Below are 24960 nucleotides of genomic sequence, written 5' to 3'. Positions count from 1 at the left end.
CTTAATTGTACTCCAGCGCGTCGCGGTTTTGAGTTATGTTCGCTTTCCTCTCGCTTTCGGGGGCGAATATGTACCGAACTCATTATGCGGCGTGGGTCGAAAGTTTATAAATATTTCGGGGACTAATTTCAAAGTCCCCCAAATGTTGGATGATGGAATCCGTACTATGCCAGGTTGATACGAAAGGGGCAAATAACTTTTCCGCTCCGTGGGGGGGGGCTAGACGTAATAACTGTTACTATTTAGTTAAAGGCTCTTGGCCGCTCTAGATTAAATTATAATTAAACCTAGGTGGTCTATTTAAATTTATATCATTTGTTTTTTTGTCAATATGGTAACGTACTATCGTATGTTATGTAATACCAATAAGTATGATAATTAGCAAACATAATATTTGAACTGCTTTTCAAGGCTAAGTTCAACTAATTTTTAAATATGTCCAAGTATAAATCGGTGTTAGGGTCATCAATGGGTTCGAAAATAAAATTATCATTAATAATAATAATCAGCTAAGCTAATACCAATTAAAATTTAAAGTGTCATACTTATTTTATCATTTTACTTAAGGTACTACTAGATAAATTAAATTTATCCGTTGTATTAATTAATTTTATTCACTGTACGCTAGTGTAATCTTAATTAAAATTGTAAAGGTAAATTAAATCACACATTTAGTTTCATTGATGCAGGGCTGCCACGGTACCTGGAAAAGTGAGGGAATTTGAATATGGGTATAAAAATTAGGGAAATGTCAGGGAATTTAATTTCGGTTGCAAATAGGAATTTTTTTCTAAAATATAGGTTAAAAAATACAAAATCTTGGCACAAAATAAGTTAGGGATAATTACGGAGATGGCCAGGGAAGACCTGGAAAAGTGAGGGAATTTGAATATGGGTATAAAAATTAGGGAAATGCCAGGGAATTTAATTTCGGTTGCAAATAGGAATTTGTTTCTAAAATATAGGTGAAAAAATACAAAATCTTGGCCCAAAATAAGTTAGGGAAAATTACGGAGATGGCCAGGGAAGACCTGGAAAAGTGAGGGAATTTGAATATGGGTATAAAAATTAGGGAAATGTCAGGGAATTTAATTTCGGTTGCAAATAGGAATTTGTTTCTAAAATATAGGTGAAAAAATACAAAATCTTGGCACAAAATAAGTTAGGGATAATTACGGAGATGGCCAGGGAAATATCTGGGAATTTGAATATGGGTATAAAAATTAGGGAAATGTCAAAGAATTTAATTTCGGTTGCAAATAGGAATTTTTTTTATAAAATATAGGTTAAAAATATGAAATCTTGGCACAAAATAAGTTAGGGTAAATCTCCGGAGATGGCCAGGGAAAACCTGGAAAAGTCAGGGAATTTGGTTGTGAAAAAACTGGCAACCCTGTTCATTGATATGTAACCCTATCTGTCTTGTAAGTAAGTTTAATATAAATATTGGGTCATTCTCCTGAATCATGGCCCAAGAGGGATCAGAGTTTTTGGTTTTGCATATCATCTCTGAAAGGCTTCGGCGTTATAATGAAGGGGCAGCCGCTGGTTGGGCTTTGCTGTCACACAATGAAATTCTTTCCACGTCACGGCCGCGTGATCCCGAATTAGGGAGACAGCTAACGCGGCGCGTTGGATATAAGCCCATTTCGACCCGCCCTCCCCCACCCCCCTTGCCACGCTGTCATCCACAATTCTTAACGCCTATTAAGCCTTTAATGCGCGCGCCTATTTCGAAGGATTATACAGGGTGTTGCAAAAGGTGATGCAAAAATTGTAAGGAGTTGTAGGGGGTGAGTTGAGAAGTATGCCTGTTTTTTCCCCATTTTCCTACGATGAGTTAAGAGCGCCAGAGAGCTCCAAACTGTGGCCTACTAGCCCCTGGAAGTAGGCTGCAACCAGCGCAAAACCACGCAGCGGGGAAACGCGAACATTAAGGTTTGGGTTCGTGTGATAGTTAAAAAAGGACTTTGTAAACAAATCGAGGTAAACAGCGTACAAAAGTAAACTTAAACAGTATTTAATCATGATGATAGACCGCTATTTCTCAACACTTTCAAACTGCAGCAATGGTGGTCACTTCGGAAGAACTGGCGGATATTCATTTGTTTTTGTTATTTATCTCAATTCCCACGCATTCGCAAATTCATCGTACCCCTGAAATCGCATTTCCCCGCTGCTTGGTTTTGCGCTTGTTGCAGCCTACTTCCAGGGGCTAGTAGGTCACACTTTGAAGCTCTGCAGGCGCTCTTTTAACTCATCGTAGGAAAATGGGAAAAAACAGGCATACTTCTCAACTCACCCCTACAACTCCTTAAAATTTTTGCATCACCTTTTGAAATACCCTGTATAGAGCAATATCGGCGTGACGTATGTCGACGTCACCCGTGTTTTTTTCCGATAGATAAAAATTGCCCTTAAAATGGCGGCCATATCCCAAAGCTACATGTTGTCAGAATTTATAGCCCGCTGTACCGGTAAAATCAAGAAACCACACAAAGCTACAGAGCGATACTACTCTATTGGTCTGGACAAATTAAAAAAATGTCTTTATAATTATTCCTCCAAATAACGTCTCATTCGGACTGTTCGCCTCCAATCCCGCTTGACCTTCAAACGTCAAGGTGAACTTTAAAGAAACTACCCATTTTCCCCAAAAATTTTATTTTTAAGGTATGATTTTATAATGAGAACTCAAAAATGGTTCGAAATATCAAGCTGAAACGCGGGGAAAAGTTTGAAATTACGGGTTGAAACACGGGGTTAAAAGTTCGAAATTCCGGGTTGAATCGCGGGGGAAAAGTTCGAAATTACTAAAAAGTAATATATATTTCAATTTTAAATTTTTCCGATTTGCGAAACATTTCCCGAAATTTTTCTGCATTTTATTTTTCCAGAAAATTAACAGTCTAAATACTTAGCAAAGTTCTACAAATAAATATGGCTCTAAAATTTTCAATAATAAATCATTATCCCTTATTGAACCTCTTAAATCTGAACAACAGTTAATTAACGAACCAACAATAAAATAAATTAATCTTAAACATCGATTAAAGATTTCCCCCTTCCGGCTCAAGTTGGAAAATACGTTCCAAATAACGCCGACAGTTCGATAGTACACGTTTAATTATCGCTTATAATTATCTAATCTAGCGATGTTAATATAATCTTAACAAGGTCACCGTTGTAATTAAATACTACGATAAACAGCGGCGTCGTTTTCTGACCGCGGAAATTAAATAATTTCCAGGGGTAACACGTGCGGCTTATCGATTTTGAATCTCTTCGCCTTCCCAGTCTCTCCAGACTCCGGATATTGTTTTCGGGACGAAACCGGAGCCAGCTGTTACGCCAACTAATATCGGAATTTAGGCCTAACTGGCTTCGCGCCTGTTAAATGTACAAACTTATATTCTCTCTTCTTAACATATACAGGGTGTTTCAAAAGGTGATGCAAACATTTTAAGGAGTTGTAGGAGGTGAGTTGAGAAGTATGCCTGTTTTTTCCCCATTTTCCTACGATGAGTTAAAAGAGCGCCAGAGAGCATCAAAGTGTGGCCTACTAGCCCCTGGAAGTATGCTGCAACGAGCGAAAAACCAAGCAGCAGGGAAATGCGAACATAAGGTTTTTGGTTCGTGTGATAGGTAGAAAAGGACTTTGTAAACAAATTGAGGTAATCAACGTATAAAGGTAAACTTAAACAGTATTTAAAGTCCCTGCTGCTGGTTTATAATTCCTCCTCCAAATAACGTCTCATTCGCCTCCAACCCCGCTTGACCTTCGCATCGTCAAGGTGAACTTTAAAGGAACTACCCATTTTCCTCATGATTTCTCATCACTTTCAAACTGCAACAATGGAGCTCACTTCGGAAGAACTGGCGGATATTCATTTCGTGTATGGACTAGCGGATGGAAATGCTTTGGCTGCTCAACGTCTCTACCAGGAGAGGTACCCGAACCGGCGCATCCCCGTCTCACCAATTCCTACTTCCAGGGGCTAGTAGGCCACACTTTGAAGCTCTCTGGCGCTCTTTTAACTCATCGTAGGAAACAAAAACAGGCATAGTTATCAACTCACCCCTACAACTCCTTAACGGCCTAGGATTTCTTCTGCCAGTTTTCCTTGAAGTTTTCTTCCCGCCGCGCCGCGCAAATATCCTGGTGGTAAGCCAACGTGTTCTGCGGTTGGCCTACCACCAGGATATTTGCGCGGCGGGAAGAAAACTTCAAGGAAAACAGGCAGAAGTAATCCTAGGCCTTTAAAATTTTTGCATATAATTTTGAAACACCCTGTGTAGACTAGATAGGAAAGTTTTCGCTTCTCCTGAAAGTTTTACGGGAAGATTGAATGTCGTGGAAAGTGAAAATCAAAACAAACAGAAAGTGTTTTCGGCCGTCTGCCGAATGGGTCTAGACTGGCAAATCGGAAAAGGCCGACTGGGTGTTTCCCCATTTTACAACTGATTTATTGCCGGTGTTTTGGGGTTCTGCCCTGCAATACACCGTAACGCCATAAGTAGATTAATACGTTCCATAAGTGTGTTACAGGGTTGCCACACGTCAGGGAAAAGTCAGGGAATTTAAAACCATAAGTTTGTTACAGGGTTTCCACACGTCAGGGAATTTTAAAATGGTCCTAAAAAGTCAGGGAATTTTAAGAATTTGTAGAAGGTCAGGGAATTAGATTTTCTCTTGACACTTTTTGAAGGTAATTTTACTCTAGATCTATGACAAATTCTTTGAATATCATTTTTCCTGAAAGTTTGGCTAATTTTTTCAAGATTGCAATAACCTTTTTACTGAAATCTAAGCCCCCTAAAATTTATTATTTTCTAATAAAAGTAAAATATAAAATAAAAATTTTGGCCTTAAAATAGTCAGGGAAAATGTATTAAAATAGTCAGTGAAAATGTCTTAAAATAGTCAGTGAAAATGTCTTAAAATAGTCAGTGAAAATGTCTTAAAATAGTCAGTGAAAATGTCTTAAAATAGTCAGGGAAAATGTCTTAAAATAGTCAGGGAAAATGTCTTTAAATAGTCAGGGAAAATGTCTTTAAATAGTCAGGGAAAATGTCTTTAAATAGTCAGGGAAAATGTCTTTAAATAGTCATGGAAAATGTCTTTAAATAGTCATGGAAAATGTCTTTAAATAGTCATGGAAAATGTCTTTAAATAGTCATGGAAAATGTCTTTAAATAGTCATGGAAAATGTCTTTAAATAGTCATGGAAAATGTCTTTAAATAGTCATGGAAAATGTCTTTAAATAGTCAGGGAAAATGTCTTAAAATAGTCAGGGAATTTGATTCTGAAAATCTGGTGGCAACCCTGAAAGACCAGAAGGACAATTGAATTATAAAGAAATTCGTTGGACGATTTCGATAGTTCTGGAGTGTTCCGAAATGTAGTAGAACACAATCGTAACCTTCAACGATGGGGGATAAAACCAACTTGTACTTACTCTCATCTCGGATGCAACCGCGATTGTCCACTCTCCTCCTGTTCTTCCATTCCGTGTGGATGGCCTCGGAGCCCACTGGCAGTCAAGGTTGCCGTCCTCAAATGGCTCGTAACAGAGAAGGAGGCAGTCGATAAGGGGCGTGGAGGCTCCGTTCATTTAATAGTTCCCGCGACTACGATTCATATTTTATTTGATGGGCTCGGTTCTCCGGTGGGATCAGTTTTATTGTCCTAGACGATGCCATGTAGTTTCAATTTTCCCCGCGGAAGCTCTAATCGAATTGTTAAGTGGTCTAGGGTGACCACAGTTCCTATATTTCCTATAATTTAACGTCCTTCCTTTTTTCTCCTATAATTTCATTAAATTTCCTATAATAACCTATATTTTAACTCAAAAGTCTGAAGAAATGAAAATTATATTTTACCCTTAGAAGTCTTTAAAACGTCCTAGTTTCTAAAGATGCTTATTTCCAACACTTCGCCGATAGTTTTCGACTATTTCTATCGGTTATCAACTTCATTTTGAATGTTATTCCCCCTTTAAACAATTTCGACAATCGTTTTCCCTTATTGTATAATTCATTTTCTCCTATATTTTCCTATATTTAACTGATTAATTTCCTATAATTCCTTTAAAGGATTTTAAAATATTCTGTGGTCACCCTGCCCCTGGTGGTCTATTTTCCCGTATTTAGAGTTATTGAGACGTTTCTGCAATATTGATTCTTTTTTTTTGGGACGGTGAATTTGAGCTGGAATAATAATAATAATTTAGTTTTATTTTATAGAATGGTTTATTATGTGCTTAGATTAAAACTAACACAATTTTTCATTTTGAAAATATTAAGTTTTTTATGTTAAAAACGGAATTGGACCATTTGCTACCGAAATCTATCGCTACGCCCCCTTTGGTTCGCCATTGAAACCTAGAGAGGTAGCGGATAAAGCAGACGCTATTAGTTTTTCCTCATCGTTGTTCGTTAATTTTACTTTATAAATAACGATACATGCATGTTAATATAATTTTTGAATCGTTTGCTTAAATTTTGATAAGTTTATTTAAGAAAAAACGTTCTTATGAAATTTTAAATTGCTTGTAGCAGACGATAGATCATAGGTGCAACCTCGGAGAAGCTGGCGCCGTTACGCCACCTAGACTCGTTTCGGTCGCGAATCTCAATTTTTTATTATTAAAAGGTTTTGTTATTTATACCAGCCTATCACGATCTGTAATTTTTTTTAATTTGATTTAGTGGCGTAACGAGGATATTTGGCGCCCGGGGCAAAACACCCAAATTGGCGCCCCCCCCCCCGACTTATAATCCAACAAATCCATTTTACCTTTAATACTTTGCAGGGGCGTAGGAACGTTCTAGAAGTTGGAGGGGGCAAAGATAAACGAAAAATGGTCTGGGGAATAGTTTTGAATTTTTAATGTAAATTGACGGGGAAATACTGAAATTTAAACACAGTTGAGGTTCTATATGATTTATATGCTTTTAAAATGAGAATTTGAGCCTTTTGAAGATTTCTACTAACCAAAAGTTGGAGGGGGCAATAACATTAGTTGCCCCTCCCAGCAAAATTCTAGGGAGGGGCATTGCCTCCCTGCCCCCCTGGTTCCTACGCCCCTGATACTTTGGGTGCCCCCTAGTCATCGGCGCCCGGGACCGCTGCCCCCCCCCCTCGCTACGCCTCTGATTTGATTATAAATAAATAATAGAAAAAGCATAATTGCAATTGTCTATTTCATGATTGGTAACCAGAAAGAGAGAAATAATTTGAAAGCTTCCAGTTGGACGGTGTCTTTTAAATACTCTTCGGAGCGACCGCAATGCAATTTCCCCCGTGTCAAAGTGCGCCAGAGACAAATAATTTTCGGCAGCCTTAGTTTCGGCTTTCCTTCGTAAATAAATGATTAAGGAGAGGGGAAATTTAATTCTATCCTCCGCCGGTGCTTCTCCGATCTGCTCTTGGTCTTCTCCTCCGTATTTTTTCCTTTCATTCCAAATATCGATTTCTGGGAAGCCCCGACGAAGGATGATGAGCTTTCGGGCGAAGCATCATCTTCTTGCCAGGGATGCGCCACTCTTTTTACGGTTCCCTGGGCTCCTTGAAGAGTTCTCGCGCACTCGGTTATACCTCCCCGCGCGCCTTCGAGGGTGGTATGTAGCGGCCACCATTCCGTACTTACTTTACGAGCATTTTTTATTCGTACGAAATCTAATGGCTGACGGTAAGGTATTTTGTTGGTTTTGATCATTGAGCTAAAAGGTTTGTACGAAGGAATTTAGGAGTAAAGGATGTTTACCTTGCCTTATAGTTTTTATCACGTCGTTTTATCACTAAGGATGGATGTATTTGAAAATGGGTTTTTGTGATTAGATAATTCGAAGCTACGCCGATACCTTGACGGTCCTACAGAATAAATTAAACTTTCGATTATCTTTTATCTGTTAGAAGATTTAAGCGAAGAAAGAGGGGTCAAATAACCCTAATTTCAGTGTCTTCAACTTTAGATGTCGAGTCGAGTAATATTGAAGTCGAGTCGAGTCGAGTAATAGAGTACTTGATTAAGGGGAAACTTTCTCATATTCGAGTCGAGTAACTAAAAAAACCTCCAGTAATATTTTCAACTAGTCGGGTTATAGAGTATACTTGATTAGGAGCTGCTTTTATTCAAGTAATTATGAAATTAAATTTAAAAGGAGTATAAAGTAGCTCACAATGCTGAAAAATATTCCTTTAATTTAAATGAACCCAACTTTGTAGGTACCGTTTATTGCCCCCCAAAGATGTAGAAAAACCCCTCTTTCAATTTTGAAGCAACGAGGATAGAAAAAATAAATACTCGACGGGCTTAGAGAGCAGCTTATTCGAGTAATCGGGTACCCAACAGGGTTGAAAAAAACCGGCTTTTTAAAAAATAAAAACCGGTATGGTAAAATAAAAAACCAGTATAGTTAAAACCGGCTGTAACCGGTGGTTTAAACCTGTCAAAACCACTAATAAACAAATGCTCAAATTGCTTATATCTAGCCTTTATTACTTCGAAAATGCTCAAATTGCCCGATTTAAAAATTACGTTTTTGCGAGTGACAGTACCTTTACATTGTGAGGTATCGCAGGCTTATTTACCTGCTTTTATACTCTAACATGGCGGCGTATTTTCACGTGCAAAATGAGTAAATAGTATTTCAAATTTTCAATATTTCTAATTCATTTCTCAATATTTTTTTATAAAAAAAAGTGGTTTTAACTATGGATTTTTTGGTGGTTCAAACCAGTTTAAACCAGTCTGACTGGTTCTTGTCAACCTTGGTACCCGAATATGCAATTTTTGGGTACTCGGTAATCGACGAGAATAATTCCCCAATCGAGGTCGAGTTACCTTTAAAAAGGCAGAGTGCTCGATGATGTTCGAGTTGATCACTAGTGCTCGGAAGTCGATTAATGTTTATCCATGAATAAAATAAGCTCGGCTATATTTAAATAATATTTATTTAAATAACCAATAGTTTAATAAAAATTGTAAAATGTTTAAATAATCGAAAGGGAATAAGCCTATTATTTAAATAAAACAAACAATTATTTAAATAAATATCACTTTTATTCAAATAAATGCTTGGTTGCGTAAAAAACATAATTAAATAAGTTAAAATGATATTCTTTTTACCAACGTTTTTTTAAATAAATCGGAAAATTTGTGGATAACGAATAAACAATTCCGAACACTACTGATCACCCTGTTCACGGAGTAACCCAACCATTTGCATCCTAATAACCCTGGTTATATTACCCTCTCTGAATCGTGAGGAAAATGTCGTAAGTTTCCCCCAAAATAACCTTTTATGACTCTGGCCATAATGTACGCGCTTGATTTCGATACGAGTCAATCTCGGCGAGATATTTCTGAAAACGTGTGTCGCAACATCAGGCTTTCGAGTTGGCAACTTTCAATTTAAGGTAACAGCCTCATCCTCGTAAACTCCGCGCAAACAAGACGCGGCGTACGGAGATCCTCCCATAACCACCCCGTTATCCCCCCCGTAAGTCGGCTTTCGGTGGCGGCTTAGCGCGAAACCCCGATGTTTGAAGAGGGCGCGAGTGGCGGTGGGATTTTAAGGTGTGATAGAGTTTTAATAGTTTACCATTTTGCGGGGATTCGGGACAGCTTTTCTTTATTTAGATAGTTTTCGGGTGGCGGGGGAGGCTTTCGACCCAGGAGGTCGGAAATCTGGAGCTCCTCTTTTCATTATCATAATAAAGAACGGCGAATATTATTTTCGCCGGGCCTTTGCGAGAAAAATGCGTATCAAATAGGCTCCTCATTTTATGCGCTGGCAAAAAATCTTCTCTGTGGGGGACGCTTTCCATATTCGATTTACCCTATCACGTCGTGTCGATCGTTACGTTCCAACGCGCAGACTTCACCCGTCTTCCCGGCCTTTTATGAAGTGTTAACTAAGGTTTAGTCTTTACATTGGAGAGATTGAGCAATGCTCCACCTGACGTTTCAATGGTAACATTCTAAATGCTTTGACGAACACTGACAACATTAATTGACGAAACGCCTACGCGAAGTACTCGTGGAAGCCTAGATGTTCCCGTTCGAAATATCGTGTGCTTAACCTCTGTGAGGTATCATGGATGGATGGAAGTACATTGCATATCATTTTTTATTTTTAAAATATCGTTTACAAAAATGTCTATGGCTACGTACCCAAATTTTTGTGGGCAGACGTTATTATAATAACAAGAAATTATACTAATTAAATGATAATTTCAAATAAATTTATGAAGATGTTGAAATTTTAATATTTGTGACAAGTATCACGTTTTTTAAATGTTTAGTATGGTAATAATATTTATTATTTAATTGTTATTTATTTATCATGTCATTATATATTTATTGTCATTATTAATTTATTATGTCATTATTTATTTATTATGTCATTATTTATTTGTTATGTCATTATTTATTTGTTATGTCATAATTCATTATTCCATTATTATTTATTTATTATGCCATTATTTTATATTTTTTATGCCACTTTTCTATGCCTTTATTTATTTTTTATGCCATTATTATTTATTTATTATGCCATTATTAGTTACGGGGTAAAATCTATGTTTTATTAATCCGTCCCAAATCAGGGAAAAAGTTAAGGTCGAGATTCAAAATTCATCAAAATAAGCACGAAAAAAGTTTTCACAGTGGGTTACTACTAGATTCAACATTTCAGATGCCATTATTATTTATTTATTATGCCATTATTATTTATTTATTATGCCATTATTATTTATTTATTATGCCATTATTATTTATTTATTTATTATGCCATTATTATTTATTTATTTATTATGTCATTATTATTTATTTATTTATTATGCCATTATTATTTATTTATTTGATGTACCCATATATTTGTTGAGCAAGCTAATATTTCTATTATTGTTAAAAATAAATTAGCAAGTTGTTAAAATATCGAAATAATTTCGCCGAATATATCAGTCACGTAGCAGGCCTTTTTAAATATGTAGTTACCAGAGATAATAAATTTATTGAAATTTATTCCGTTTTTATATACTACTTTTTTTCAATATTTTTTCGAGCCCGATTTTGATAACGGTAATGGCTGTTTTCTGTTTCCACCTAATGGTCTCGCGTGTAATTGTCGGCGAGGTGCTGGGCGTGGTACCGACTCCCAAAGATCACGCACGAGGCTTATTGTTTTGGAAAAACGATCAAAACGCCAGATAAAAGAATAGTGTTTTGACTGAGAAAATTAAAGTCGTGATATCGAGAGTAGTTTTATGTTTTCATTTACTTTTTTGACTTATAAGAATTCGAAAAATGTTTAGTGGCAATAATGATCCACAAATAGGGGTAATTTCGGAGCCGGAGCCAAATTTTGGTTCTTTAATTATTCGTAGCCGGAGCCAAATTTCGGTTCTGAATTATTCGGAGCTGGAGCCAAATTTCGGTTCTTTAATTATTCGGAGCCGGAGCCAAAGTTTGGTTCTTTAATTAATCGGAGCCGGAGCCGGAACCAAATATCGTTTCTTTAATTATTCGGAGGTGGAGCCAAATTTCGGTTCTGAATTATTCGGAGCCGGAGCCAAAGTTTGGTTCTTTAATTAATCGGAGCCGGAGCCGGAACCAAATATCGTTTCTTTAATTATTCGGAGCTGGAGCCAAATTTCGGTTCTGAATTATTCGGAGCCGGAGCCAAATTTCGGTTCTGAATTATCCGGTTCGGGAGCGAAAACGGATCTTAATTATTCGGAGCCGGAGCCAAATTTCGTTTCTTAATTATTCTCAGCCGGAAACAACAGTAACAAATTATTTATTAGAGATTATGGACGGGGGAACTTGTACTTTACTAGATTGTACGTGATAAAACTACGTCTACACTCCTACACGTTTCCTAGCGCTGACTTTACTTAACCTGTGTAATAAGTAGTTATTAATAATAATCATCAGCTAGGCTAATACCTAAGGCAACACCTTAGGCCTAAGTCATCAAGCGACGTTTATTGCCATTAATTCAGGTGGCCGGGTTACAATGCGTAGGAGGGTGGTGGCAAGCCCTTCATGCCACGCGAGCCGACAGCTCCCTACAAAGAGGAAACCAAAGATCTCGGGGGAAAACCCCTTAAACCAGTGGGGTTGCAAACTTAACGCGGAAGGAGTGGTTCTGAATTTTCACCTATAGTTCCACAAGCTGGGATCGAACCCGGCTCCTCTCGAGCAGAGTTGTACGTAAGGATATTTCTTTTTAGTAGTCAGCCTGACTAGTGAGCCTCCTATTTTAATTTATTTTAGTAGTCACTGACTAGTAGGAATAAAAATAGGGGATGAAACAAGAAGGACAGCCAACATTTGGTTTTAACCATCAGAAATAAAATAGGAGTTTATTATCATTTGAGTTACATGACTTTGGCCGATCACTTTTTCTTTAAATAAAATGGGATTGATGAATGATAAATTTATGATACGCCATATTCGCCATTTTTTATTAATATTTAGGTAAATCTTTCACCAGTCAAATTGACTAGTAAGTCCCCAGATTTCTATTAATTTTATTAGTCAGAGCATTTATTTTAGTAGTCAAATGCCGTGACTAGTGCCTTATGTCCAACCCTGCCCCGGAGCAGTTAAGAAGGAAGTTCGCTTCTCCCTGGACACCGGTGTAAGGCGGGTTGAACACTTCTACAGGCGTTTGGCCTATTATTGACTCGTTACAGTTTGCAACCTTAATATCCCCCATTTTAAATTCTGACCTGTTTCGCGTATTGAAACAAAGCCGGCTATTTTAATAACCATATTAAAGAGTAGAATAAGTAGTGTTGTAATTCGGAAATTTTTCCGGAAAATGACCGAGGCCTTTATTTCCGGAAATGTTTCCGTATTTTTCCGAAAAAAATTAAAAAAACGTTTTCATTCCATGATTGGTCTAATATTATTTGCGAATTTAAATAAAGCGGCATTTTCGTCTAATTTTTTCGAATCTAAAAGTAAAACTAAACCTCTAGACTAGTTTAAACTGATTAACAATGTAACACTATAAATGTTTTGTAGTATGTTTACTGATATTAGACATTTTATATCGATAAAAAGTTAAATTAAAAACCCTTAAAAAGTAATTTATGTTCGAATTTTCCGCAATTCGGAACCTTTTCCGGAAATATTTCCTCATTTTATTTTTCCGGAAAATTAACAACACTAAGAATAAGTGAGCCGAGGGGGGTGGAGCGTGAATCCCGACGGGGTAATTTTTCTTTCACGGTGCTTAGTTTTAATTAAAGCCGAAAACGTAAACATTTGCCTCTAGCTCCTTTAGACGACCTTTAAGCTCGTCGTCCAGGTTTGATTTATTAATTTGGTCGCCAAGACGTCGGACCTTCAGGAAGCAGCCTTTCTCCTCGTTGAGTTTTGGGGCGACTCCATTTTTCAAGATTTATATAAGATCTAATTAAGGATCGCGTTAGAACGCCCTCTACCGGCGAGAAACGGTGACGCATAATTAGTTTGGTAATGAGCTGTGCAATTTCGCTTGTCATAATTTAAACAGCATTCGAATACTTTCCGAGTAACGGTAGAGAACTGGGACAGCCCCCGTTTGTCAAACATTTCCCTTTTTATCCGCGACTGATTTGAGTGCTACTGTACCGTGAAAATAAAAAATTCCAAGCGCCGTTTTTGCCCTTTCCAAGGTCTCTTTATTTATCATTCGTGACAATTTTGACAGCGAAAATTCGTTCGATACATTACCGGCGAACTTAGGTATGACTGAAAAAAAAAATTGCTTCAGTACTTTGACATATTTTTATGCCCACGACAACAAGTTGAGGAATAATTTGAATAATAATTAGACCCTATTTTTTTGCAACGAATTTATTTCCGGCTGGTCGTTAGTGTCATGCTAGAGAGGTAAGGTCTTGACCCACATCTTTACACGTGGAAAAGTATAAAAAGATCGCCTTTTATTATTATTAATAAAATAACGTTAATATTAATACGATAACGTTAAAATCAATACCGATAACGTTAATATCAATACGATAACGTTAATATCAATACGATAACGTTAATATCAATACGATAACGTTAAAATCAATACGATAACGTTAATATTAATACGATAACGTTAATATTAATACGATAACGTTAATATTAATACGATAACGTTAATATTAATACGATAACGTTAATATTAATACGATAACGTTAATATTAATACGATAACGTTAATATTAATACGATACCGTTAATATTAATACGATAACGTTAATATCAATACGATAACGCTAACGTTAGTAAAGGAACGTTAACGTTAGTGAAGGAACATTAATATTAATATGATAATAAGAAAAAATGTGTACATTTCCAACATTAAGCTGAGATGAAAGTGGCTAGAAAGTAAAACATAAGTAACATAATTGCCGTAAGTTATTGGAAATTGAAACGCTTTCAACAATAAAAATAACGGTTACTTTTTGAAAACAATGACAAGTTCTCGAATCGGTGAATAAAATTGGCTATTATAAATAATCCATTGAAGGCAGTTACTTTGCAATTTGAGATCTAAACGAGTTTTCGATCATATTTACAACCTGGGAATAATTACGCAGTGTCATGTAAATGTAATTATATCATAACAAGTGATAATAATTAAAATAATTTAAAATAAGTTTAATAAGTTGGTTAAAATATTGAATTTGTCTGAATATCAGTATTAATAATGAAAATAATTATTTCGCCACAGCAAACGTTGTAAGACAACACAAACAAATGACTATAAAAATAATGAAATTAATAAAATATAATTTTTAAACAATATGAAACCAACTCGGTGACGTGTTTCACCCCCCCCCCCCTTGGTCGGCCATTCACACTAACTCTAAATAAATACATTTTTGATGAAACCCATATAGTTAAAAAATAAATAAATTAGGCTAATATTTTTGAAAGAGTAAATTAATAAAACGAATTAAGTGTTTGATTGGCGACTTGCACAGAGATACTGGTTAAATCAAAGGACAACGATATTTCAAAAGTGCACAAGAAAATTTTATTAAAATTTATTTAAAACATTATTAAAACCCTGATGATGGAGCGATGACGCTACCGAAACTAGTCGGGTTTTAATAATGTTTTAAATACATTTTAATAAAATTTTCTTGTGCACTTTTGAAATATCGTTGTCCTTTGATTTAACCAGTAATAAAACGAAATTCTGAAAAGTAACGATTTGAACAGTGTCGTCCAGGTTCGAGCACTAGTCAAGGTCTCTTTAAATAATACCATAAGCCTATCATAAGCCCCCCATAAGTAGAGGTCTACCATAGGGGCCCATGGTAACGGCGTTAAATGCCACACAAAACACGTCTAAATCTCAAATTGGAAAAATAATACCTTCAGGAACACAACTCTTATATCTAATAGCCAGTTTTCTGTTCTGATGAATCATTTTGCAAAGATAAGTGATAATTTTAAGTTTCAAAGCGATAAAATTGCTACGGTGCCAAGGGCTCGCGGCGGAGATTTCTTCGCGCACAGCTTGTACGCATTCATAATGCATTTCGCGAAATTTATTTCAGAAATGCATAGTTGAGGACGTAGCCACTAGGAGGTGCAGATTTTGAATACGTACCTCAATAATAACGGGTATGTGATCGTAAAAATTTGACCTAGACCTTTGCTTATGGGGAGCTTATGATAGGCTTATGATAATACGTAGGACAGGACTGCCAGGTAAAACATCTTACTTTTTACTCGATCCACAATTTTTTCTTCCGCCGGGTAGTTTCCGGAAAAGCAAGCACGTCGTATTTTTTTTGAAATGTTCTTTTGTTTTATCTTTTGCGGGTTCGTGGCGTGGGATAAATCAATAATTTGTCACTATCTCTGCCTCCCCTCGCTCTGTGGTAAGCCTTGGTTATATTTTATTATTCTTGGGCGGTTGCAGGAGCTTGTCATTTTCCGGAGAATGTATAAAAAATAATAAAGTCCCTTGGGAGGATGTTTTGTTTATCCCTTTCCGCCGAAGCCGATTAATTTCCTGGAATAAACCCCGTCAACTTTCCTTATCTTGTTCGAACACCAAGTAAAAAAGGCATTTATTTAGAATTAACCTAATGTACCTAAAGGTGAAGCTTAATTTTTGTTACTTATATTCGAAATCAATGTTACCCGAGAAAATAAAACGGTTGGCATTTAAAGCAAGTGTCGGCTCGATGTTAAGTAGCTATTTTTTTTCAACAGATGTCGCTAGCGTCCAAATCAAAACAAGATGCTTAAGCTACATTTTGAGCCATAATTCGGGACAGACTTGGAAATAGTGATATTTTTAACAGGGGTCCTACGGGCTCCCGACCCCCATAACTTTATTTTTATTGAGGGCCACTGGCCCAAAGGGGGTTCAGAAGCGGCGTAAAAAAATTAATTTCCAGAAATGTCGATGATATTTGTAAAAAATATTTTTTATTTAATTTGGGAGCCACGGTGGCCCGCAACCCCCGTTCGAACGATTTATTTTAGGGGCCACCTGATTTTTTTTAAGAGCCATTGGCCCCAAGACTCCCGCTATTTCCAAGTCTGATTCGGGACATAAAAGTACCCTTCGAGTTGATTGACTCGTTTGAAGATTTCACAATAACTTAAATTACAGTAATTTTTAACAATATATTTTATATGGGATATATAATTTAGATTAAAGTCCACTAAGTAGAGTATAAGTTGTCTAATTACAATACTCAGCAATGGTTCTCTGACGACGTTATTGTTTCGCTTTTTTTAATTTTAGCTTCCTTTGCCATAAATAGATGGCACCACGCTCTCCAGTAAAGTCGTTTTTGCGAAGAATCGGATAGATTCATGGCCATCTCTAATAACAAGGGCCTTATCGTAATACCGGTGGCAATGATAGAGCCAACACTCGCTTTAAAGTCAAAACAAATTGAGTAAGCATCAAAATCTAGTCTAAAAAGTGTTGCAAATTGGGAGCTTCTCGTGTTGATTGGCTTTTCGGAATCATTTGGTTATTAACTTATTAAACACGTGGTTTCGATAAGCCAATAGATGGCAGACAACTCGCCTTTCGTTTAGGTTCCCCAAAGGTGCTGCCATCTAAAAGCGCTTTTAGAAACCTTTTTTTTTAACTTTTTTTCATAGAGCCGCCACTTGCTTTAACATTAATAAACTTCCGAGTAGCTTAATTATCTGGCTAATAGATGGCATTAGCAGGCTGACCAGACTTCCTATAGTTCCTATTTTTTCCTATATTTTCCACGCCTTCCTATTAATTCCTTTAATTTTACCTTATTTCCTATATTTTCCTATAATTTCAATAGTTTTCATTCATTTTACTGGTTGTACTTATTTTGATTTTCAATTTTATTTTGAATTTCCACCAAACAATAGTTGTCATAATGCGCAAGAATAATAACTTTTGTTTTTCCGTGTAGTATAACCCAAAAACTTGTACCCATATATATCCTATATTTTACTTTATTTGGCCTATTTTTATATTTTCCTCCATTTTGTTTATGGTGGTTCCATTGAGTTGGGAATATTTATCTAGAGATCCAATCAAATCTGCTCCCCGCGAAACAAGTTTTCGAAAATTACGAATGTGCCGTCTCCTTTAAAATGACGAGAAAACGTTTTCATATGACCCGTGGCGCCATCCATTATTTTTGAACGAAAAATCTTTTTGCCGGAAAACGCGTCTTATTTGAACGAACCATTGAGAGATAGACGGCGCCACGGGTAGAATGATAAAGTTTTCTCGTCATTTGGGAGCAGACGGCAGTATTCCTATTTTTTAAAAACGTGTTTCGCGAAATACTGAAATCCGACGTTTTGATTGGACCTCTAGATTCATATTCCCAACTCAATGGGTGTTTCCTATATTTTCCTTTATTTGGCCTATTTTTATATTTTCCTATATTTTACTTTATTATACGCATTTTGTATCCTATATTTTCTTATAATTCACGTTTAAATTTCCTATTTTTCCTATAAATGTTTCGTTTAACTTCCCTGGCCACCGTGCATTAGTCCTCTTCCGTTTTTTAAAGGCGCAATTTTCAAATAAAAGCAACCACAGATAAAAAAAAATTATGTAGCAAATCACTCAAGTCAAGTTCGCGCGTAAATCATGATAATTTATATAGACAAATGGTAGTGGTCGAAGGTAACAGTTACTTTAAGTATAATACATTTTTATATTTAATTTATTACGTGGTAATTTGATGGGCAAAATATGGTTATATTCTATTCAACCGAATCCCATTCGACCGAAAACATTTTGGACGTCATATATCTATAATATTTCTCTTTTTCCTGCCCCATGGCTGGTGTCAGTTCATTGTGAATTAAATAAAATCTATTATAGCCGTTATTTATGTTAGGTTAAGTTAGTTTAAGATTTTCCCTTAATGCATAATTATTTTTAATTATAATACGCGTTATTTATAACAAAAATAAAATAACTTATAAAATATGTGGTTTTCGGTCTAATGGGATTCAGTTGAATCATGGACTACAATCGATAAATATTACTGGATTCACCAAAAAGTATTTGGTGAAGGTAAAATTTTTTATTTCTATAAATTTTTTTATGTAAATTTTACTTACAAAATGCACAAATTCCGGGAAAACACGGAAACAAATATTTTTGAGTTACAATACTTTGCACTTAGAAAGCACAGAGGCCGGGGAAATCTAGAGCTTACAGAAAACAACTTTAGATGGCGCCACCTTCCCCATAAATCGACAAATCGATAACTGTTTCGCACACTCATTTCGGGAATTTAATTTTTAGTAGAGAATGATATTATTTCTACAATTTTGATTAACTAAATTACGATAAATTGTAATTCAAAAATTAATTTATAATAATAATAATAATAATAATCGCGTTGTTAACCAACAGTCGGCGTTAATATCTAAAAAAACCGGCTCAAGTTTCATCTTAAAAACAGAAGAGGGAAAGTCTTTTTAGAAAATATTAGCCCAGAGGTTTTTGTAAATTAAAATAGCCGCTAAACTGGTTTCCGTTAATTTTTTTCTCGAAAAGTAGAGCACCGAAAAATATTTGTGCCAGAAGTGAGGTTCGAACTCACGCCCTCTTTCGAGGATCAGAGCTTAAATCTGACGCCTTAGACCACTCGGCCATCCTGGCTTGTCTATTGCGGGCTTCTTGTACGTACCTAAGCCCAGGCGCCTTTATCAATCGCTTTTACTTTTAAAAATATCCTATTTCCGAACTAATTATGATAGACCTTGAATTTAAATTATTTTTTATTACATTACAATTGAAGATTTTACAAGATAAAAAAACGAATAATATATCGGCAAATTATTTATATTATGAAAAACATTTACTCCAAGGATTTTACTATTTAACAGGTGTAGAGTTTCCAAAACATGTATTAAATTAGTTTTGTATTAACAACTAACTTCTTTTCGTACCAGTCGAAAAAAATAAATGTTTCCATTTTTTGTTATAACACAATGGAACGTTTCGGTAGATTGAATTTTGAAGATTCCTTAATTATGTAGGAACAGTTAATGCCATTGACTTTGAATACAGAAAGTTATTTTTACCTTTCGGGAATATTTTGAAACTTTTTACGTTATTATTTCTGTGGTTGGATGACAATAAGTAAATTTATATATTTATTCTATTTTAGTTTATGACTATTTAGTTCCTTAACATTTTCAATAGAAATACCACTAAAATTAATTGGTGATATTCTTAATATTAATTATATAGTTACCACACCTTTAATTAATTTAACGTATATTTCACCGAGATATTGTTAGTATTATTAATATTAATTTTATAGTTACCACATCTTAAATTAATTAAACTTATATTTCACCGCAATATTGTTAATATTATTAAATATTAATTATATAGTTACCACTTAAATTAATTTAACGTATATATCACCAGAGTGGTAATATTAGTAATAATTATATAGTTACCACACCTTTAATTAATTTAACGTATATTTCACCGAGATATTGTTAGTATTATTAATATTAATTTTATAGTTACCACATCTTAAATTAATTAAGCTTATATTTCACCGCAATATTGTTAATATTATTAAATATTAATTATATAGTTACCACTTAAATTAATTTAACGTATATATCACCAGAGTGGTAATATTAGTAATAATTATATAGTTACCACACCTTTAATTAATTTAACGTATATTTCACCGAGATATTGTTAGTATTATTAATATTAATTTTATAGTTACCACATCTTAAATTAATTAAACTTATATTTCACCGCAATATTGTTAATATTATTAAATATTAATTATATAGTTACCACTTAAATTAATTTAACGTATATATCACCAGAGTGGTAATATTAGTAATAATTATATAGTTACCACACCTTTAATTAATTTAACGTATATTTCACCGAGATATTGTTAGTATTATTAATATTAATTTTATAGTTACCACATCTTAAATTAATTAAAACTTATATTTCACCGCAATATTGTTAATATTATTAAATATTAATTATATAGTTACCACTTAAATTAATTTAACGTATATTTCACCAAAGTGGTAATATTAGTAATAATTATATAGTTACCACATATTTAATTAATTTACCGTATATTTAATCATAAGTATTAATATTATTAATATTAATTATATAGTTACAACATCTTTCATTATTTTACTTCACCGAAATATTATTAATATTATTAATATTAATTATATAAATACCACAACCTAAATTAATAATCGTATATTTCACCGCGATATTTTTAATATTATTAATATTAATTATATAAATAATACAACCTAAATCAATAAGCGTATATTTTACAGCAATATTGTAAATATTACTAATATTATCTGGAATATTTCCATAATATCCGTCATAAAAGTGAAGGCTGCTAAGCCTTGAAAAATATTTTCATTAGTGTTGAGTATCTTAAGCATTCTTATCACCATTTACGTCATAAGTAAACTGAAATATTTTGCCAGCGTACTTCCTCTATTTTGTCAGCGATATTGAATTACGTCGAGACGCCTAGAAATGTGCTTTTCAAATTATATTTTGAGCATATTGTATTTCTTTGTGGAAAAACCTTTGAAATAGCAAATGAAATAAAATTAAGGGTTTTATTTTATTTAAGAAAAGGTATATTTTTAGCTTTAGTTTTTTTAAATAAATTTTATAAATGACTTTAACCCACGCTGGGTCTTTTTTAAATTGTCTAATGTAATTAATGTTTAATTTGGGTTGCCGGTGACCGTTTTTAAATTGTTCTTCCCACCTATAATTATAGCGTATTAAAAACGAGAATATGCTTAATTGAACGAGATTTCTAGGGTTAGGGTTAGGCTGGAGTGCCTTTTTGATTTTCTAAGTAGGTGTTAGGTGGTTCCCACGTCATTTTACGCCCCAAACTACACCACGAAATTATCTTTTTCTTTATAAGAAGTGAATAACCGGTTTATAATTATCAGGTGGAACAAAAGGTTTCGATTTCGGTAAATGTGTTCAGGTATAGTTCCTACGAAATCCAAATTTGGTAATTTGGTCAAGTAGAGTTCCGGATGAAATTTAATAATTTGACCCGTGATTCGTATCAGCAAATTTTAAATTATTTTTTAAATAACTATATTTAAGTTTCTTTATAGCAATTTTTTTATTTAATACATATATTTATGGACATATACGAAAGCAGTTTTTGGTTTTTCAAATAACGTTAGATAGAGATAATCATTCGGTCATCGATGGGTTTTTCAAATTGGCATAGCACGAATGAATTTTCAGGTCATCGATGGGTTTAATTTGCATAACATAAAAATAACTTTAGGGCATCCATGGGTTTTTTAAATGTGTATGTCTAGAAATAATCTTTCGATCATCAATGGGTATTTCAAATTTGCATAGCTTAAAATAATCTTTCGGTCATCGATGGGTTTTTCAAATGTGTATGTCTAGAAATAATCTTTCAGTCATCAATGGGTTTTTCAAATTTGCATAGCTAGAAATAATCTTTCGGTCATCGATGGGTTTTTCAAATTGGCATAGATAAAAATAATCTTTCGGTCATCGATGGGTTTTTAAAATGTGTATATCTAGAAATAATCTTTCGGTCATCGATTGGTTTTTCAAATTTGCATAGCTAGAAATAATCTTTCGATCATCGATGGGTTTTTCAAATTGGCATAGCTAAAAATAATCTTTCGTTCATCGATGGGTTTTTAAAATGTGTATATCTAGAAATAATCTTTCGATCATCGATGGGTTTTTCAAATTTGCATAACATCAAAAAACGTTCGGTCATCGGTGATAAATTTTCTTACGCTTTTATTTGGTTCAATTTGTGTCTCCCCCTCAAACCAAAATCCTAGCTACGCCACTGCCAACCGCCCCTTGAAACTGCCTGTATATTAAATAACAAAATTTTCCTTTTAAAATGGCATTATTTCATATTGAACCGCCAACTCGAGTTGTTTATCGCAACAGCTGTGACCAAGAAAATCTGTAATTTCGCTGTGCCCGCGAGACTCGTTTCGAATCGTGACGTCAGTTCGCATCTCCTTCCTGATTGGTTGGCGTGGGCCGAGCGCGTGGAGTCGCTTATTTCCGCGGCGTAGCGGGCCGCTTCTATACTTCGTTAGCTTCCCGACTGAGAGTGTCGCGGCGAGAGCTGCTAGCTTTCAATCACGTTTTCAGGATAATTTTAAAACTTACTTTTTGCGACTGAATATATATTTCGGTTGGTGTTTTGGTGCGCGGCTTACGTCAGAGATTCGGTGCTTGGAAAGTAAATATCGAAATGGTGAAATCGTCGGACGCCAGGTCACCGGCCACTCGACCCCTCTCGAGGTCAGTTTCGGATAACGTCAACAGAATCAATTTCAAGAAGTTGAGGTGGGTTTCGTTTCTATCCCGGGATAGCTTCTGATTGCGGTGTTTATTTTTAAAATAATAATAATAACTATTAATCAGCTAGGCTAATACCCAAGCCATCAAGCGACTTTTAAGGGGGAAGACTACAGTGGTCATTGTCTACTTTCGCGCTATTTCAAGCTGAACTCTTTTAATTTTGTATTTTAACTTATAAAATTAATATTTAAGTGTAAAACAGCCTTTTTTTAGTGCTTAAAATAATTTTGACAATTTTAAATTTAAAAGTAATTAAGTTATTACGTTTTAATAGCTAAACAAGTTGGGCAAGCGCCCAAACTACCCTTTAGTTAGGACCTTATATCTCGTTAACTATTAATATTAGAATTATAAAAATTATTTTAAGCACTAGAGGAAGGTTCATCCTAATAAGAAAAATATTATTCAATTATGTAATTGTTAAAACAGAAACGTTCAGCTTGAACGAAAAAGAGGCTTTTACCGTATTCTTCCCCCTTAAAGCCGTTAATTCAGGTGGCCGGGTTACAATGCGTAGGAGGATGGTGGCAAGCCCTGCATGCCACGCGAGCTAACAGCGCCCTACACTAACTATTAACGTTAACCTCAACTAAAATACCAGTACGTGTTAGAATACAAATTCGGGGTGATCAGACTTCCTACGTTTTTAATGCCGTCCTATAAATTCCTATATTTTCACCTATTTTCCTATAATTTCACGGTCTTTTAAAAATACCTTTTTCGTACGTGTCATAGAACATCTAGTGGCACTTTCGAACAAAATCTTGAAATGTACGGGCTTTGTAAATCCGCTGAGTGATTCAATACAAAAAAATTATAAATATTCTAGGTGATTCGAGTCAAAGTATGCCGGTCTGCAATAATTACCGTATTATTTTTCCTTCATTTTCCTATTTAAGCGAATTATAGAAATATATAGTGCACTATTTTATTTCCTCTAATTCACCTATAAAATTCCTAAAATTCACCTGTAAAATTTCCATAATTCACCTGTAAAATTCCTATTTTTCCTATAACATTTTCAAAGCCTTTCCCTGGTCACCCTGTTCAAATTATTTTTAAACTTGGTTAATAGACTAATACCAGCTCCTTGCCTTTAACTGTATTAAGGTTTCTTATTCAGTTCGGTTTTAAATGCGATAGTTTTAATCAAATCGGAATGAACTTCAATTTTATTAGCATTTTCAATTTATAAAGAGCCACGTAGTGGCCAACGTGAGAAGCTCATAATTCAGAAATTTAAGAGCTGAAAAGGCTAATTGTTTCAAAAATTAGTAAAATATTATTAATTATATAATTATAATATTTTTGTATTCCAATTTCGGTCATTGTCGAATTTGAATTTTTACAATTTTGGATATATACTTTCAGTTAAATTTGATCTACCAATTTAAATACCATAACTTGAAATATATAGTAACTATACCATGTTTTACGTTTAAGTAGTGTATATGCTGAGATTTACAATTTAGATTACGTTTTGTAATACTTAACGCTGCTACACTCGAAACCGATTTTAATTTTTATTATGTTGGTGTAATGTAAGAAAATATGAGAAAATGTTTCTGAAAATTTCGAAGGAGTGCTGTGTTCATCCATCGTTTTCAATTCTCGGGAAAAGTACCCGCTTCTTCGATCGATAACCATTTCTCTGCCGTTAAATTGATTTATGATCAAATGTGATGGCGAGTTCCAAGGCTGATTGCCGATACTACCCAGATATACGTAATTCTCAAGGATTCGATTCGCGATGCTACATAAAACAATTACACAAATCGATAATGTATTCTAATCACAAATTTCCGTGAATAATAATTAATATTTCTGTATTTTCCAGTTGATTACTAGATTTCTAAAATAATTTTTCAACGGAATTTCTACGACTTTTAAACCCCTCGTAGCTATTACTGAAAAACAATTTTACCAATTTACATTTTATATCCAAAAAATGGCAATCTGAATCTTAAAAAGTAGATAACAACCACTTCAAAAGTTGAACTCAGCTCAAAACCTCTATTTTTTCTACGTTAGTTAACTTTTTTCTC

At 34.6% G+C, this 24960-nt stretch overlaps 1 protein-coding gene and 1 non-coding gene across 6 annotated transcripts in view; one reads left to right on the top strand and one right to left on the bottom strand.

Moving 5' to 3' along the window:
- Positions 1-24960, top strand: part of pico (ras-associated and pleckstrin homology domains-containing protein pico) — a 192050-nt gene that overhangs the window by 522 nt on the left and 166568 nt on the right. For 2 of the 5 annotated variants that reach the window (XM_090161238.1, XM_090161235.1), the window contains exon 1: positions 22664-22900. The exons of 1 other annotated variant lie outside the window; for it this stretch is intronic. In XM_090161238.1, the coding sequence (XP_090017364.1) occupies positions 22806-22900 (95 nt within the window). In that variant the 5' untranslated portion in view covers positions 22664-22805. Of the gene's footprint in view, positions 1-22663; positions 22901-24960 lie in introns of those variants that run through there. 2 more of the 5 variants (XM_090161240.1, XM_090161236.1) reach the window with 1 other exon arrangement.
- On the bottom strand, positions 19070-19153 carry TRNAL-UAA (transfer RNA leucine (anticodon UAA)). The gene has a single exon. It is a non-coding gene; the product is annotated as a tRNA-Leu (tRNA).

Source organism: Leiobunum rupestre, chromosome 10 (genome assembly GCF_980474605.1).
Source record: "Leiobunum rupestre chromosome 10, qqLeiRupe1.1.hap1, whole genome shotgun sequence".
Lineage (NCBI taxonomy): Eukaryota > Metazoa > Arthropoda > Arachnida > Opiliones > Sclerosomatidae > Leiobunum > Leiobunum rupestre.
Note: the sequence above shows the minus strand (reverse complement) of the source record. Positions and strands in the feature narration are given on the sequence as shown.